At 40.2% G+C, this 14,959-nt stretch overlaps 1 protein-coding gene across 2 annotated transcripts in view; it reads right to left on the bottom strand.

The window, feature by feature from the left end:
* The window catches only part of IQGAP2 (IQ motif containing GTPase activating protein 2), a 182,125-nt gene that overhangs the window by 33,648 nt on the left and 133,518 nt on the right, over positions 1-14,959 (bottom strand). For both annotated transcript variants that reach the window (XM_056847959.1, XM_056847957.1), the window contains 7 exons: positions 11,005-11,166; positions 6,019-6,161; positions 4,037-4,207; positions 3,514-3,597; positions 1,743-1,814; positions 1,186-1,255; positions 814-1,022 (listed from right to left, as the gene is read on the bottom strand). In XM_056847959.1, coding sequence (XP_056703937.1) covers positions 814-1,022; positions 1,186-1,255; positions 1,743-1,814; positions 3,514-3,597; positions 4,037-4,207; positions 6,019-6,161; positions 11,005-11,166 — 911 coding nt within the window. The remainder of the gene's footprint in view (positions 1-813; positions 1,023-1,185; positions 1,256-1,742; positions 1,815-3,513; positions 3,598-4,036; positions 4,208-6,018; positions 6,162-11,004; positions 11,167-14,959) is intronic.

The following is a 14,959-nucleotide window of genomic DNA, read 5'->3' as shown; positions in this document are numbered from 1 at the left end:
AGGACTAGGTGGTCTGACCATGGAACCTCTACTTTCGGCATCAGACCCACACCTACCCCAGCCCCAAAGATCAAGTCCAGCGTGTGTCCTGCTTGGTGTGTGGGACCCAAATGGCTGACACCAGGACCAAAGCCTGCGATGAAGGGGTGGCATCTGCATGGACGTTGAAGTCCCCCAAGACTATCAGCCTGGGAAACTCCAAGGCCCAGCCACCTCTAACAAACTTGGCAGGGTATCTGGCAGTGCGTTAGGCGGCCGGTACACTAACCAGATAGCCAAGCTCTCCTTGGCTTCCCACACCAGGCCCACACATTCAATGCCAGGAATCTCCAGATCGGGAAGGGCCCTGAAGGAGTAAGCCTCCAGGACGCACAAGCCACTCCTCCCTCCCGGCCCATTGTCCGAGACTGGTGGAAGACCGAGAAGCCTGGGGGAGCAAGTTCTTTCAGGGTGACTGTCTCGCCCTCTCGCACCCAGGTCTCGGTCACGCAAGCCAGGTCCACACCCTGCTTGACAAAGAAGTCTTGCAGGGTGGCGGTCTTATTGCTGATGGACCTGGCATTGCACAACAGCAGTGTTGGAGATGAGTAATTCCTGGTCCTCCTACCGTTGTTCACATGCAAGAATAAAGAGAAAGTGGAGCAGTGCTGACAGATCACAGGATATAGTTGTAGACTAGGTGCACAAACATTGTTAGCCAATAAACCTGCTGAAATTGCCAATTTGCTGATCTCTTATTGTTCATTTGATCCTAATGGCAACTTTTTCACTTTCAAGGACAACACTAATGAAATGAGCGTCACCTCCACCTACCTGTAGAGTGATTCTGTTTTTTACCAGCAGTCCGATTTTGATATCCATCAGGTTCAGATCCTTCTCCAGCTGTTGACTAGATCTGATATTTGTGACCACCTCTTCCCTCAACCTTGTTACTTCCAGCTCTTCTTGAAAGTCTAAATCACTCTGATCCATAAGATAAGCAAATTTGCGGAGGACGTTCAAAGGCGGATTTTCAGAACCAGCTAGAAGCAAAGTAAAGCACAACTCAGAAATTAAAGACAGAAGAGCTTTAGAAATTTCATTCTACGTTTAAATTCAACATACAGACAGTTGCAACGCTGGAGCTGGTGGTTGGGCAGGCATTTGTCACTAACTTAAGTTCAGAAAGTACAATTCAGCACTTACTCAGTGTTCTATAATCCTCCCTGGCTTTGTTTGCTTTAATGAAGGCTTGGATTTTCACAATTTCTTCATTCTGAAAAAGATTAAGATAAGCATTTTTAGACAGACTGGAATTGAAAATATCTATACTACGTGTATATGTGTACCTACGTGAATCTACACTATAATTGCTACCTGTCTAATTTTAATATCAACGAGCATGATCAAGGATAGTTTTAATTCTCTCATCCACTTTCCCAGCTATAATAAAGGCAGAGGATGTCTGCTTTATTGTGAGTAGGGTCGCCAGCTCCGAGCTGAGAAATACCTGGAGATTTTGGAGGTGGAGCCTGCAGAGGGCAAGGTTTGGAGAGGGGAGGGGCTTCAATGCCATAGAGGCCAAAGGCCAAAGGGGCCATTTTCTCCAGGGGAACTGATTTACATCGGCGGGAGATCAGATGTAATAGCGGGAGATCTCCAGCCACCACCTGGAGGCTGGCAACCCTAATTGTGAGGTACTGTTTTTCTGCAGCCAAACTAATGTAGAGGGAGCCAGAGGGGTTTACCCAGTAGGGACTTACATGATCTTTGAAGTACTGCAGCCGTTTCCTATATGCTCTTCTTGCTAACCACATTTTGACCCATGACTGAATCTGAAAGTCAAACAAAAATGCAAAGATTCTTCAGCTCAACAATAAGTAGCTTTGGTTTTTATTCTGAATTTTAAAAAAATTAAGTATTAGTTTAAAAACCAAATCTTCACAAACAACAAACTGGCAAATCAGGTCTTTTACAATCAGATAGCCTGTAAAAAAACACACCACATTTTAAGTCAAACTAAACTGATTATAAAAGTTACTGCACTGGAAACTATACAGTACTAAGGGGAGAGAGGGCAACTTCTCCTGAGGTGGTGACTGTAGCAGAATGGTGTGGCAGACATGCAACAGAGGCATGTAAACAGAAGAGAGTGAAGGCTGTTAGGGGCCTTCCTCGGCATTTCCTCCCCAAAAAAGGCTGTAGTTAGTCTGGGTGTTTAAAGTAACTGCACACACAATTACTGGACTGGTTCCAGCTTTGTGGAGGGCAGCAGGCAGAGAGTGGCCAGCCTCCCTCTCCTACCACATCTCTGCTCAGAGCCCCCCCCCATACATCCTTTCCCACCAGCTGCCGTCTCTGCAAGCCCTCCTACTCTCTGCATTCCAAGCGGCATGCACTGCATGCACACCCTTCCCCAGTGGAGCTGGGAGCCACTGCTGAACACCATTCATATGTCCACCACCCCCTGGCAGTGCTGGGCAGCACAAGCAACTGGGAGAGTAGGTAGTGAGAAAAGGGCATGCTGATAGGGACCATAAATAGGAGGGCAGCAGCTGTGAGCCCCACCACAAGCCCCAAGCCCTCACAGCTGGCTCACCTCAGAATCTGCTGGTGCCAACCCTGAACCCAATGTATCAACTATCAGATGAGGACAGATTGCCACAGAATACCTTATGACCCTTCAGCAAATTCACTCTTTTCAAAGAAGTTTCCTCACAACTCAACTTCCCTTTGGAGATCTAATTTGCCCAGAAAAACCCAAGTTGGTGCAGGCACAGATACAATTAAAATATTTTATAGAGAGGATTGCCCTGACCTTTATAACCTAATGCACTAAACAAGCAATGAATCAAGTAGCAAGTGAAGTTAAAGCGGAGATCCCCAACCTGGGGGTACCTTAGGAATTCTGATACAGTATGGTGGGTATAGCCACAAAATGGCTGCCACAAAAGGTGGAACCAGCCCCAATATGGCTGCTACAGCTTACCTTCATTCACCCAGTGAAGATTCTTGTGCTGTGGTTGCAGCTACTGCCAAAGCATCGTTCTTAAAAATCTGTACAACCAATCAAATTTCCAGTGTCCAATCAGAAGCTTTGCTGGGCAAAATCCACACACGGCCTCAACCAAATTCAAAAAATATTTGGCAGGCACTAGGAAAGGAGTTGTTACCGACAGTCACTATGGCAGGGACCCCTGATTTAAAATATAGACAGATGTGTATGGGGCTCTTGAATGAAGGGTACCCATTAAAATGTGTATCCAATATGGCTACGTCCACATTCTTTTTAAGAAGCCATATTTGGTTCTCACTGACAATTTGAAACCCAATACATGCTCCTTTAAGGCAATTTTCATTTACTATCCAACTTGAACACCATCACATAGTCCCTCACTGTGACAGGAATCTATGTACCTCTTACTGTAATTTTCTCTTCCACAGAGTTCCTTGAATGAAGCTTCCAAATGCTCATATTATAGAATTTTTAAAGTCAAAGTTAGCATTACAATCCTCCAAATACAGATTGCTTACCTTGATGATAGAAGCAACATTTCTTTGAAGCATCTCAAGCCTTTCAGAGTAGGCTTTCCTTTGATTATATCCTTTCCAGGATGCCTGTTCAGGTTTTTTTAAAAGGAGAAGAAGGGTATCAGGACTATGACTGATTCTAAATATTGGGTAAAAAACTTATGGCTCTCCCCAAATACTTTTAGAGTTTTGATTGTGGAGAACACAAGAACATGTGGAGTGCTACTCGGCTTCAACTTCTACACATCCAAGATGGCTCTCCTTGATCCAGGAAACACATTGGTGGGCACCATGGCATCCCTGTATGCCACACTGGGGATCTCTAGTCCAAAGAGTGGACAAGACATTTTCTGTCAATGTGCTGTAAGGACAGAGGCCTTTTAAGGACATTGTGGGCCTCAACACAGAAAAAACATGAACTCTTAAGAGTACAAGTTTTAGTCTGTCTAACCTCATTAAGGAATAAACTGAGTTACTGTTCATTAACCGTCACAAGCAATGATGATGCTACTGTAAATGACTATACCTGTATTTTTATCACAGATGGCTCCTGGCTTTGGAGGTATGACTTTCTTTCCTTATATTTTTTCCTTATTAGGAATCCTCTTGCTTGAGCTTGCAGTTGGATGATCAGGTCCTCATTTGCAAACCACAGCTGTTCTCTGTTGTAATCAGATGTAATTTGGCTAACAATATTCTAAGAAAAAATAATGAAGGGGTCAGACATAAGTATTTTCTAAGACAATAGCAGTTCCTCTAAGATATGCTTAACAAAGAACTTCAAAGTATGTGGAGAAATGCTCCATATCCTAGAAACTACCTTGATATTTTATTAATTGGGGGCTGCACTTAGAGGCTTCACTGGCAGTAAAAGACCAGCAAAAGGAAAACTACTGGAGATGAGTAATCTCTCTCCCAAGCACAGAACACCAGTTTTTAGTTTTGCAAATGACTCTGGCTAAATTAAGAACAAAAAGTTTAACATCTTACACCTTGCTGGAATGTCAATTTTAAAGGGGTCAGAAACTGGGACAGTAAGGAGCCAGAGTAATTTTTTCCCTCTTGAAGCAAGGAGACCAGAATGGGGGAAATGGACTCCCAAAAGGGAGGTTATTGATTTTCAGCACACAAGGAAGAAGCTGTCTTATCTCTCAGGCTCTTTTGTACACAAGCCATGAAGGACTAAGTCTTTACCCAGGGACTCTGTCTTGATCATGTGTAGAGGAACAGTGATAGAAGTCCCAATTCTGATAAAAAGGAAAGGAAATAATGGGCTTTTAAAAACTGCATCTTCAAGATTTATTGTTTGTGTGTGTGTTAAGTGCTGTCAAGTTGCTTCCGACTTATGACAACCCTATGACTTAATGATCTTCAAAACATCCTATTGTTAACAACCTTGCTCAGGTCTTGCAAACTGATGCTGTGGCTTCCTTGATAGAGTCTTGTTGGGTCTTCCTCTTTTCCTGCTGCCTTTAACTTTCCCTAGCATTATTGTCTTTTCCAGTGATTCATGTCTCATAATGTGACCAAAGTACACTAGCCTCAGTTCAGTCATTTTAGCTTCTAGGGAGAGTTCAGGCTTGATTGGATCTAGAATTGACCTCTTTGTCTTTTTGGAGGTCTACGGCATCTGTAAAACTCTCCTCCAAGACCAAGATTTATTAGCCTATGTTAATTAAACTCTGTTCAGTATAAGAATGGAACACAGGGTAAGAGGACTGCAGCTTTTCTCCTTTTCTTCATATCCTTGCCCAGCCTGATGCTTGTACAGACCAGGCATATTATTTTTATTTTTGTTTATTAAACTTTCTTATAGTTTAAATGCTTGAAGCTTGATCTCTGTAAATACACCATGCCTTTTACGTCTTGCCAGCCAAAGAGCAGTAAAGGGAAGGGCAGTAAAGGGAAGGGCCATTGGATGAGTTTGCCATCTTTTGAGCATGATAGCTTGAAATCACGAAGGTGGCAACTTGGCAGAGCCTCTAAACGGTAACACAGATACACAGTACTAGATGTACAAATCTGTCTAGCAGAAGATACACCCAGATTCGTTGGTAGCAGTGTTACTTTCCAGAGAGAAGTCAGGTACCTCTCCTAGGAGGAAGGGAAAGGGGTGGTGTCACCAAGTGGAGACTAGGGGGTTTTCTGAGCTCCCAGGACTTGAGGGAACAGAGCTTGTGGGTCCTTTCCTTTATACAGTACAAAATTACCATCCTGATAATATTTGCAAATCTAATAAGTATCAACAACATTTAACAGTAGCAAGCACACCATTCATTTTTAGTATGTTCAACATCCAAAGGAAAAAGCAACAAAGTTTCACTTACTGCAAGCAGCTACTATGATCTTTTCCTTGTATTTCCACTTCCGCAAGAGCTATAGCACAAGTGGAAGCTTTAAGCTGAATCCAACTCAATGTTATTTACTTAACCTCCAAGTTTCATGCTTCTCTTCCCCCAACCCAGGTGCTGAATGACAACATAATTTGCAAACACAATAAGGTATTACCTGGATCTCTTCATCAGTCAGCCAAGAGGTTTTTGGTACAATTCCTTCAGGGGAAACACATGTATCCTCTCCTGTTTCCACATTAAAGTAATAATCATACATGCCTTGTATTTTAGATTTGATCCATGGGCCTTCATTGGGATCTGAAAGTGTTAAAAGGAACCACTGTTATTCCTTCCATCTTACCCAAACAGTATAAATGTGCTTTTACCCATCTTTTCGTACTCATCTACCATTCCAGGAGTCTGTTTGTCCGGAAAAAATGCATGCTCCTGGCCGAATCATGCTGAATGCAAATGCAACGCCTACTATGTGGATTTAAGCTTCATGTGCCCTTTATACCACCTGGTGTTTATGGGCCCTAGCAGGCCACAACCACACATAGATTTGTTAAGAACCAATAAGTAGTTCCAAACAATAGATTAGAAAAACTCTAGAGGAGAATAATATCAACAGTTATTGGTAATTTATTTTGATCAGCTGATCTTCCAAGGCAGTTTACAACGAAAAAAGAGAGCAATCCTAAGTGGGTCTACTGATAAATAACACCCATTTTACTCAATGGAGCTGTGACATACAGACATACTTCTTACCCTCTCTTTTCCTACCCTCTCTCTCCCTAGATGTCGACTCCCAATTGCTGTTTTCCAATTGTCCCTCACTAACATTCCGCCATCTCTCATTGGACTCTCTTAGGGAGAGGCGGAACCTTACTTGTCTGTCACAGGGGCTTACTCCACGGAAAGCATTCTTAGGATTGCAGCCAAAGAAGCTACAATTCTTGTAAACAAACACAACACAGGAAACATGGATTCCTATGAAATAAGGCTCCTGGCCTGTCTCTCCGTACTACAGAGACTTTAGAGCAGGGCTTCTTAAACTTTTTCTCCTCTCTGCCCCTTTTCGCCAGAGAAATTTTTTCGTGACCCCGGGTATATAAGTATATAAAATAGGCATACAAATCAAACATTTACTGATAATAAATCATAAAGAAATTTATTTTAAAACAATTATTTGGTATACATATATTTTTACCAGTTATTAAAGATAAAAGCAAATTTGCATCCTAATCTGCATACTGTTGCCAAATTTTTCACGACTCCCCCCCCCCCACATTCAGTTACGCGACTCCATATGGGGTCACGACCCACAGTTTAAGAAGCTCTGCTCTAGAGTCATACCTCCTGCGAGCTTTCTGTTTCTGTTTCTGACATTATGGAGCTGTAATCAGATCAAGGAAAATAGCTACTTAGGAATCCCAGCAGCACTGGTTGTAACCCTCATGTTAAGCATTTATGCTAGGAGCAAAAGGTTAACGGCTTTTTTTGTTATGTATTTAATATCTGTGGCTTCCTTCTAATTTCTGCTTCCATTTATCTTCCCTTGATCTTCTTCCCTTATAGGAGGGTATATGAACAGCCATTGTAAAGAAGCTGCTTCAATGCAGCCTCTACACAGCAAGCTAGCAAAGATCTGCCAAGTAGAGAGACATCCTTCCTCCACACCATCGCAAAGCTAATGTAACTTTATTTTTTAATCCCCCCTTTTTATTTCCTTTAAAAAAGGAGGAAAACAAAACTTAAGAAGAGTATACATAAAGTAAAGACAAAAATATAACAATAGCAGTGGCAGATCTTCACATACGTTTCTATAAATGGTTTCCAAATACCTAAAAAGAAGCCAATGTACAATTGCTAGCTATATGCCATGTGTTCAAATATAGACAGAGTTTCTAAGGTCCTCAATCCATCAATTTACTGGAGGTGGGATTTTCTTTCCAATGTTGTATTATGAGTCTTTTAGCTGTACTAAGGGTATAGAGGGTTCATTTTTGTTGCCTATTGGTTAGCTTCCAAGAGTCAAGCAAATATCCTCAAAAATCAATGAATATTCTAATGACATAAGATTGATATGAGTAATAACTTCTTCCCAGAAAAACTGTTTAAGGTACCAGTCTGGTGAGTTACAACGCTAACAATCACACACTTTACTCAATCCTTTGCTAAAAAGTTGCGGTATCCAGTGTATCTTGAGCATAATTTTTTTGCTGAATAAGTTTCAACTTAAGATTCAAGGAGAGAGCAGGTATACACTTTAAGGCCATATTCCATTTCTTTAGCAAAACAGGGTAATCTGCCTCTTTATTCCAATCATTCCTGTGACTTTGCATGTCATATTTATTAATCGACATCAAATATTTATAAACAAATATTGTAGGCTTTTCTGTCTTGATTCAATTAGAGTTTCCAGAAGCAAAGGGACTCTGAGACAGGGCCATATTTAGATACCATCCGATGTTGCAACTGTAAATATTGCCATTCTACATAAAGTGGCAAGTCATATCTAGCCCTCAGCTCAGAAATGGCAAAAGCTCATCATCATAACCTATCAATCGATCCAATCTAAAAACCCTCCTGTCGGTCCAAGCCTTCCATAGAAAAGATTTCTTTCCAATTTTTAGATCTAGATTGGCCCATGTTAATTTATAATGTGAGAATGGGTCAAATTGATATTGTTGTGCCATTATACACCATTGTTCTCTAGTTGCAGAAATTGCAAGAGGAATGGGATCCACTCTAGCATAAGCAGACCCTGATGCAGTCCACTTAGAGGGGCATCAGACAAAAGCCTCCAAATGAGCCCACAATGGATAGTCCAATTGCAAAGAGTGATCCCAATATTTAGTAAAGTTAACAGGTATGCCTGACGATATAAACTAAGATCAGAGAAGCCAAATCCTCCTTCATTAAATGGAAGTTGCATCCTCATTAAAGAAATACGAGGTGATGAGGAACCCCACGTAAATTTCCAAAACAAAGTATTAATTTTATGAATGTATCTGCAAAGTATATAGAAAGGAATCGCACATAAAATATAAACAATCCTAGGTACAATATTCAGTTTGAGTGTATTTACTTTGCCCCATAGGGACAAGTTTAAAGTTGCCCATCTGCTCAAGTTCAGATACATCAGCAATTAGCTTAGTAAAATTTAGCATAATCATGTGCATGATGATATCGGATATATCAATATTCCAAGGCAAGTAATGACATCCGGACACCACCGAAAATGTCCATAGGCAGATACATTCTGTGATATATTGTCTCCCAGTGGCATCAACTCAGATTTTGTCCAATTAATTGAATATCCAGACAAGTCTCCAAAGGTATAAATTGTATTCATTAATGCAGAAATAGAAGACTGAGGTTCCAAAATAAATAATAAAATCATCTGCATGAAGAATAATTTTAAATTCCAAAGAATTATGTATAAAGCCATTTTGTCTAATGGCACAAGCCAGAGGTTCCACACATAAATCAAAAATAAGAGGAGAAAGAGGGCAACCTTGTCTAGTACCCCTCTCAGGAGACAATGGTGTGGAAAATATGCCATTAATCAGCACCCTGGATCTGGGAGATGAATAAAGAATTCTAATCCACTTCAAAAACTCACGAGGAAAACTGAATTTAGTCAATGTTGCAAAGATAATTTCCAGTATATTTTGTCAAAAGCCTTTTCGGCATCAGGTGACAGAATGGCAACTTGATCAGATCTCCTGTTATTTTAAGCGATCAGAGCAGTGACCAACCTAAGACTAAAAGCTAAATGTAACTTAAGGAAGCTCAGTATTAGTATGAACTGAGGAAAGCTCCATGATCACAACTCTCTGTTCCAACTTCCTGTGTGTGTGTGTGTATGTGTGTGTGTGTGTGTGTGTGTGTGTGTGTAAAGTGCCGTCAAGTCGCAGCCGACTTATGGCGACCCCTGTTGGGGGTTTTCATGGCAAGAGACTAACAGAGGTGGTTTGCCAGTGCCTTCCTCTGCATAGCAACCTTGGTATTCCTTGGTGGTCTCCCATCCAAATACTAACCAGGGCTGACCATGCTTAGCTTCTGAGATCTGACGAGATCAGGCTAGCCTGGGCCATCCAGGTCAGGGCTCCAACTTCCTACATACAGCTAAAAACAAAATGAAGAACAGGGTGTTCTGCTTATTTTTGTCCCAGCCAAATTGTTAGGTAGATCAACAGAAAAGGAAAGGAGCAGGATGTTTGCCCGAGGGACAACATAAGACCCCCAATGAAGGCCTTCTGGCAAGAGATAATGCTGCAAGATGCAGACGTTTTTCCATTTATCCCCAAGAATAAAACATAGATTTGGACAGGGAGGAAAGAGGAGGCAGTGATCTATATAGCCCCCTGCGGTGGAACAGGAGCAGATTTTCTCCTCACAGCTGCCATTTGCACCTCCACTTGGGGTCACACCTCATATATAATTTGAGACACATGATGTTAATGTAATGCTGGTAGAAGCCAGAAACCACTGAGTAGCAGTGAAATATTGCATTATTGCCCTGTAACTCTTACTCCAGACGTTTCACAGGAAACAAAAAGACAGTCACTATGTGAAACAGGATGTTCTGCTTGATGAATCATTGGTTTGACCCAATAATATAGTTCCTATATTTTTAAACAGTCAGATTTGTTTCTCTGTCATGGGGATTGCAGTTATAAAACGTGCACACAAAAGCCCTCAGACATTTAACAATGGGGGTGAATCTGTGAAGGAACAGTCACAGTGGTGGGACTCTGGAATGCAGAGAATCCTCCAGAAGTAGCTTTTCAGGGAAAACTTAAATGAGAACAGCTATGGCGGCAGGAATAATTTGCATGCAGAAGAGCTACAAATCAGATCAGAGATCTGAATCTTGAAAGCACAAATGTTCTTAATTTCTCCCATGCTGCACACTTTTTAAACTACTCCTCTCCCCCCTCCCCCGGCACAAGAGTATCTGGGAACATCTTACAGGAATAGGTGGCTCATCAATGACATTTCTTTCAAGAGCTCACAAACCCATGTGATATTCATACATGGTCAAAAAAAGCAGATCAGCAATGCACTGGAGATGTTAGTTAAGAAGTGTACAAAATTAGACATTTAAATCCATTCACTCTACTATGTATAGTGGGAAAGATTAAGGTATTACCTTTGAGTTTTAGACTCTTGGCTTCCAATAGACTGTTGTAGTAAGCTTCAGCACACTCTGGGACAGCTCGTAAATTGAAGTTAGGAGACTGTAATATGGTTACAATCTTTGAAGAATCTCCGTTTTCCAAACATTGGTTTATCATTGTAGCACCAATGGCCACTAAAAATGACATAATTGCATTTAACAATAGCAAATGTATATTTCAAGTGATGTAACACATATGTAGTCTTATTTTCTAATGATTTAGCCAAAGAATATCCTAGATCCAGGCAGAAAATGTTCCTAATGACCAAGGACACACATCTTAAATAGAATTGAATCACTCAACATTGCTTATTCCTTCCCTTCCATGTTCACCTTGGGTCCAGTCCATATTGTTACATTCTCCTGAAGTGGGGCTATCAGACAGATGGGAGGGGAACCAGTGTTCCTTGGATTAGAGAAAGGCAATAGTTTTTTCTCCAGAGTTGAAGGTGGTCGGAATCATAGACAACTTCCCCCTCTGCCTTGAATAAGTGAAAGTGGATCCAACCCTAATGTGTGCATGAGCTCTCCCACCCACAAGATTTTCCTTATTGGGCTGATTTGAGGGAGCTTTTAAAGCATTTTAATATACATATTTAAGTCAGGAAGAATTTGAAAAGTTTCATATCCATTACTTTTCCATCCCAGTTCTCCTGCCTTATCTCCCCACCCCTTCATAGTACTGTCCTGACAATTTACTTAAGTCCTGGCTTCTCTCAATTCAAATACAACTATGGAACTGTTGAAGTCTGGGCTCAAATGACAGTTTTTAAGAGAGGGTAAACAGTAATTGGAAAGAGCTATTGCTTCCTGTAGTGTATGCAGATGTTTCTTCTGTTCCACTGTCTCTTCTGGTAAAACATGCCTGTCATATTTTGGAAATAATGCAAGGCCTGTTCAACTCTATAAATTTCAGGAGTTCATATTTTTTTCCCAAGAACCTTATTTCTTTGTTCACAACACGAGTACCTTTTTATACATTTTGATAGCTTTTGTATCATTATTAGCCACTTGGAATGAGACAGTACAAATGTTTACATTAAAATTATAATGTTTGCTTAGATTTTCTCATATACATGCCTTCTTGTCATATTTCTACGAAACACATTTTCCCCTGCAATATGATGACAATAGAAATCCCAAAAGCAAGTGGGGAAAAATACATAAATTTGGATTTTGCCATGAAGATAAAACCCAAATGCACACCCCAGTGCATTCAATGTATAGTCTGCCTACTACACAATTAGGCACAACATACAGAGCAAAACTCCTAGCACTGTAGCAACTGTAGGTGAATGACTGCATAACTGAATTATCCTCCATCACTGTTTCTCTGGAAAAAAAGTTAACGTCTAAAAGAGAAGGATTCTATCCTTCCCTGTTACTAATTGTACTAATTGCTAGCTTTCAGTATGAAGGATTAAAAAAAAAAAAGATGAGCCAGCATGGTGTAGTGGTTAAGAGCAGCGGTTTGGAGTGGTGAACTCTGATCTGGAGAACCGGGTTTGATTCCCTACTTCTTCACATTAGTGGTGGAGTCTAATCTGGTGAACCGGATTCATTTCCCCACTCCTCCACATGAAGCCAGCTGGGTGACTTTGGGCTAGTCACACTCTCTCAGCCTTCCTACCTCACAGGGTGTCTGTTGTGGGGAGGGGAAGGGAAGGTGATTGTAAGCTGGTTTGATTCTTCCTTAAGTGATAAAGTCGGCATATGAAAACCAAGTTCTCCTCCTCCTCTTCTACTTCTTCTATTCAGTGCTATAGCTATTTTCTGAAGTGGTATGGTCCATGGAAGACCTTACTACGTGCTTTTATACTTATTACAACTACTCATTTCATCAAGACACACTATAAACTTAAGGTACAGCGACATCCAATTCAGCAGCTTGACACCCATGTAATTATAGCTGTTAGATATAATATTCCAGATGCACATGCTGTGCTTTACATAAGAATATTTGTTATTTCTGGACCATCAGTGAACAACTAAAGCATAGCAGAAGCTTAGTTAATGCCACTTTTGTAAGGCTGTGTTAGATTTGGCCTTATGTCAGTCACCAAATGGAATGTACACTCCAGAATGCAATTGCCTAAGTATGTGTTTCACTTTAAGTGGGGACAAAGTACCCAGTAAATAGGTATAAATACTTGGTTTTAAAGTTCACATTTTCCAAAAGCGAACAGCAGGTCAAGATGTAGCCTTTGACAATGAAGCTAAGTAAGCTATTGAACAAAATGTAATTGTAAAACCACGCATGATGCCCACCAAAGACTGAAATACTAGAAACTTCTATCAACTCTAGCTGGCTATTATATACCAATACATCTTGCCTCTATTTCATTTCTTGTATTGTTCAATATTGAGCCCAAGAACTATAAAATGTTCAATTTTTACAATATTTGCTTCCACAATAAACCTGTGAACTGGGTTTATATTTTCCCCAGTTTTACAGGGCTGTGACCTAAGAATCTAAGAGAAATCTGAAGAAGCCACATAGTAAATCACCTCTACAGAGGTGGGCACAACCCTCCCAGTTCTAAGCCAAGTTTTCTATCAACTGTAACATCTTAGTTTTCATATAAGGAAACAGTAATTTGGTTTTAGAAGTTAACCAACATAGTAAAAGCAGTCCAAGGAACAGTTCTGTTTTCTTTAGATGCAGAATCATCAAGTTGATATCACAACAACCTGAACGTGCCCCGAATTGTAGAATATAATTCACTTAGATGAGTAATGAATACCAAACTGAATACTCAAGTTAAAATTGGCAAGCATTTCCAGTTGCAACCCTCAAAAAGAATAGCAGTCCAGACATCACTTTCTTCTGTTAGAATTTAAGTTAAAATAATTTATTAAATGCTCATGTATGACATTTACACAATTCAGAATCAGCATCTATCAGCCTCTTCCATTTTAATAAAACAAATATTTATAGGTATTGTATAATAGAAAGGTTACTTAATACTGACCTATCATTCTAAAAGAATTCAGATTTACCATGGTTACAGTAACCCGGTTACTAACATTTTGAATGCTTGCAACTAGTCAAGAAATTCAAATGCAGCGAATGCATGTGGGCAAGAAAATGTCCCTCCATAAACAGTAACTGCATTTTCCTTTGAATTACTGAAGTATATTTTTCTCATTTTAAAAAAATCTTAATTTAGCCTTTCATGATAGCAGAAGCATAGGCAACATGTCCAACTCTGACAAAGAATGGGAAGAGTCAGATTGTTAAGCACTGAGAGCTGAAACACAATGAGCTGGTGTGCAACAAGTTACTTGAAATATTTTATTTATAGAAATTAAGACATGTGCATCTACAAAGTTTCTGATTTGGACAAGAAAATTCCAAAATAATTATTTATCCAAAATTAAGAGACTGTTCTATCTCCTTTTGTAACAGCATCTGTTAATTCTGTACTTTGTTGAACAGATGTGTCTGTGGCATGGCTATTTGTTGTATGTGAAATTTAAGTAAAGGAACATTTTTGTACCAATATTATTCAAGCAATCCATATATTCAAAGTGTTCATATTCAAATTTATCAGAGATTAGAACAACATCCTCACAAAAGGCAGTGTTCTGTAGTGGTTATATTGTTGGACTAGGATCTGGGAGATCCAGGTTGTAATCCCCATGGAAGATTGCTGGGTGACATTAAATCAGTCACACACTTTCAAACTAACCTACCTCATAGGGTTGTTGTAAGGATAAAAAAGCGTTTGGATTGTCTCATTCACATGTCCCTTTCTATAACATTGTGATACATCTTGTTATAGATATGTGGATTTGTCACTGTTACATCTAATGTAGCCCTAGGCTGTGTTCAAACCTGCAGGAAAGTGAGGTAGGAATAAGGTGTAGAAATGCAGAAGTAGAAGAATAGACTTTGCTACAGCAGACAGAAGGAGTCTACCATCAC

This window comes from Euleptes europaea, chromosome 4 (assembly GCF_029931775.1).
Source record: "Euleptes europaea isolate rEulEur1 chromosome 4, rEulEur1.hap1, whole genome shotgun sequence".
In the NCBI taxonomy this organism is placed as follows: Eukaryota; Metazoa; Chordata; class Lepidosauria; order Squamata; family Sphaerodactylidae; genus Euleptes; species Euleptes europaea.
The sequence above is the reverse complement of the archived record's forward strand: the minus strand, read 5'-3'. Positions and strand labels throughout refer to the sequence as shown.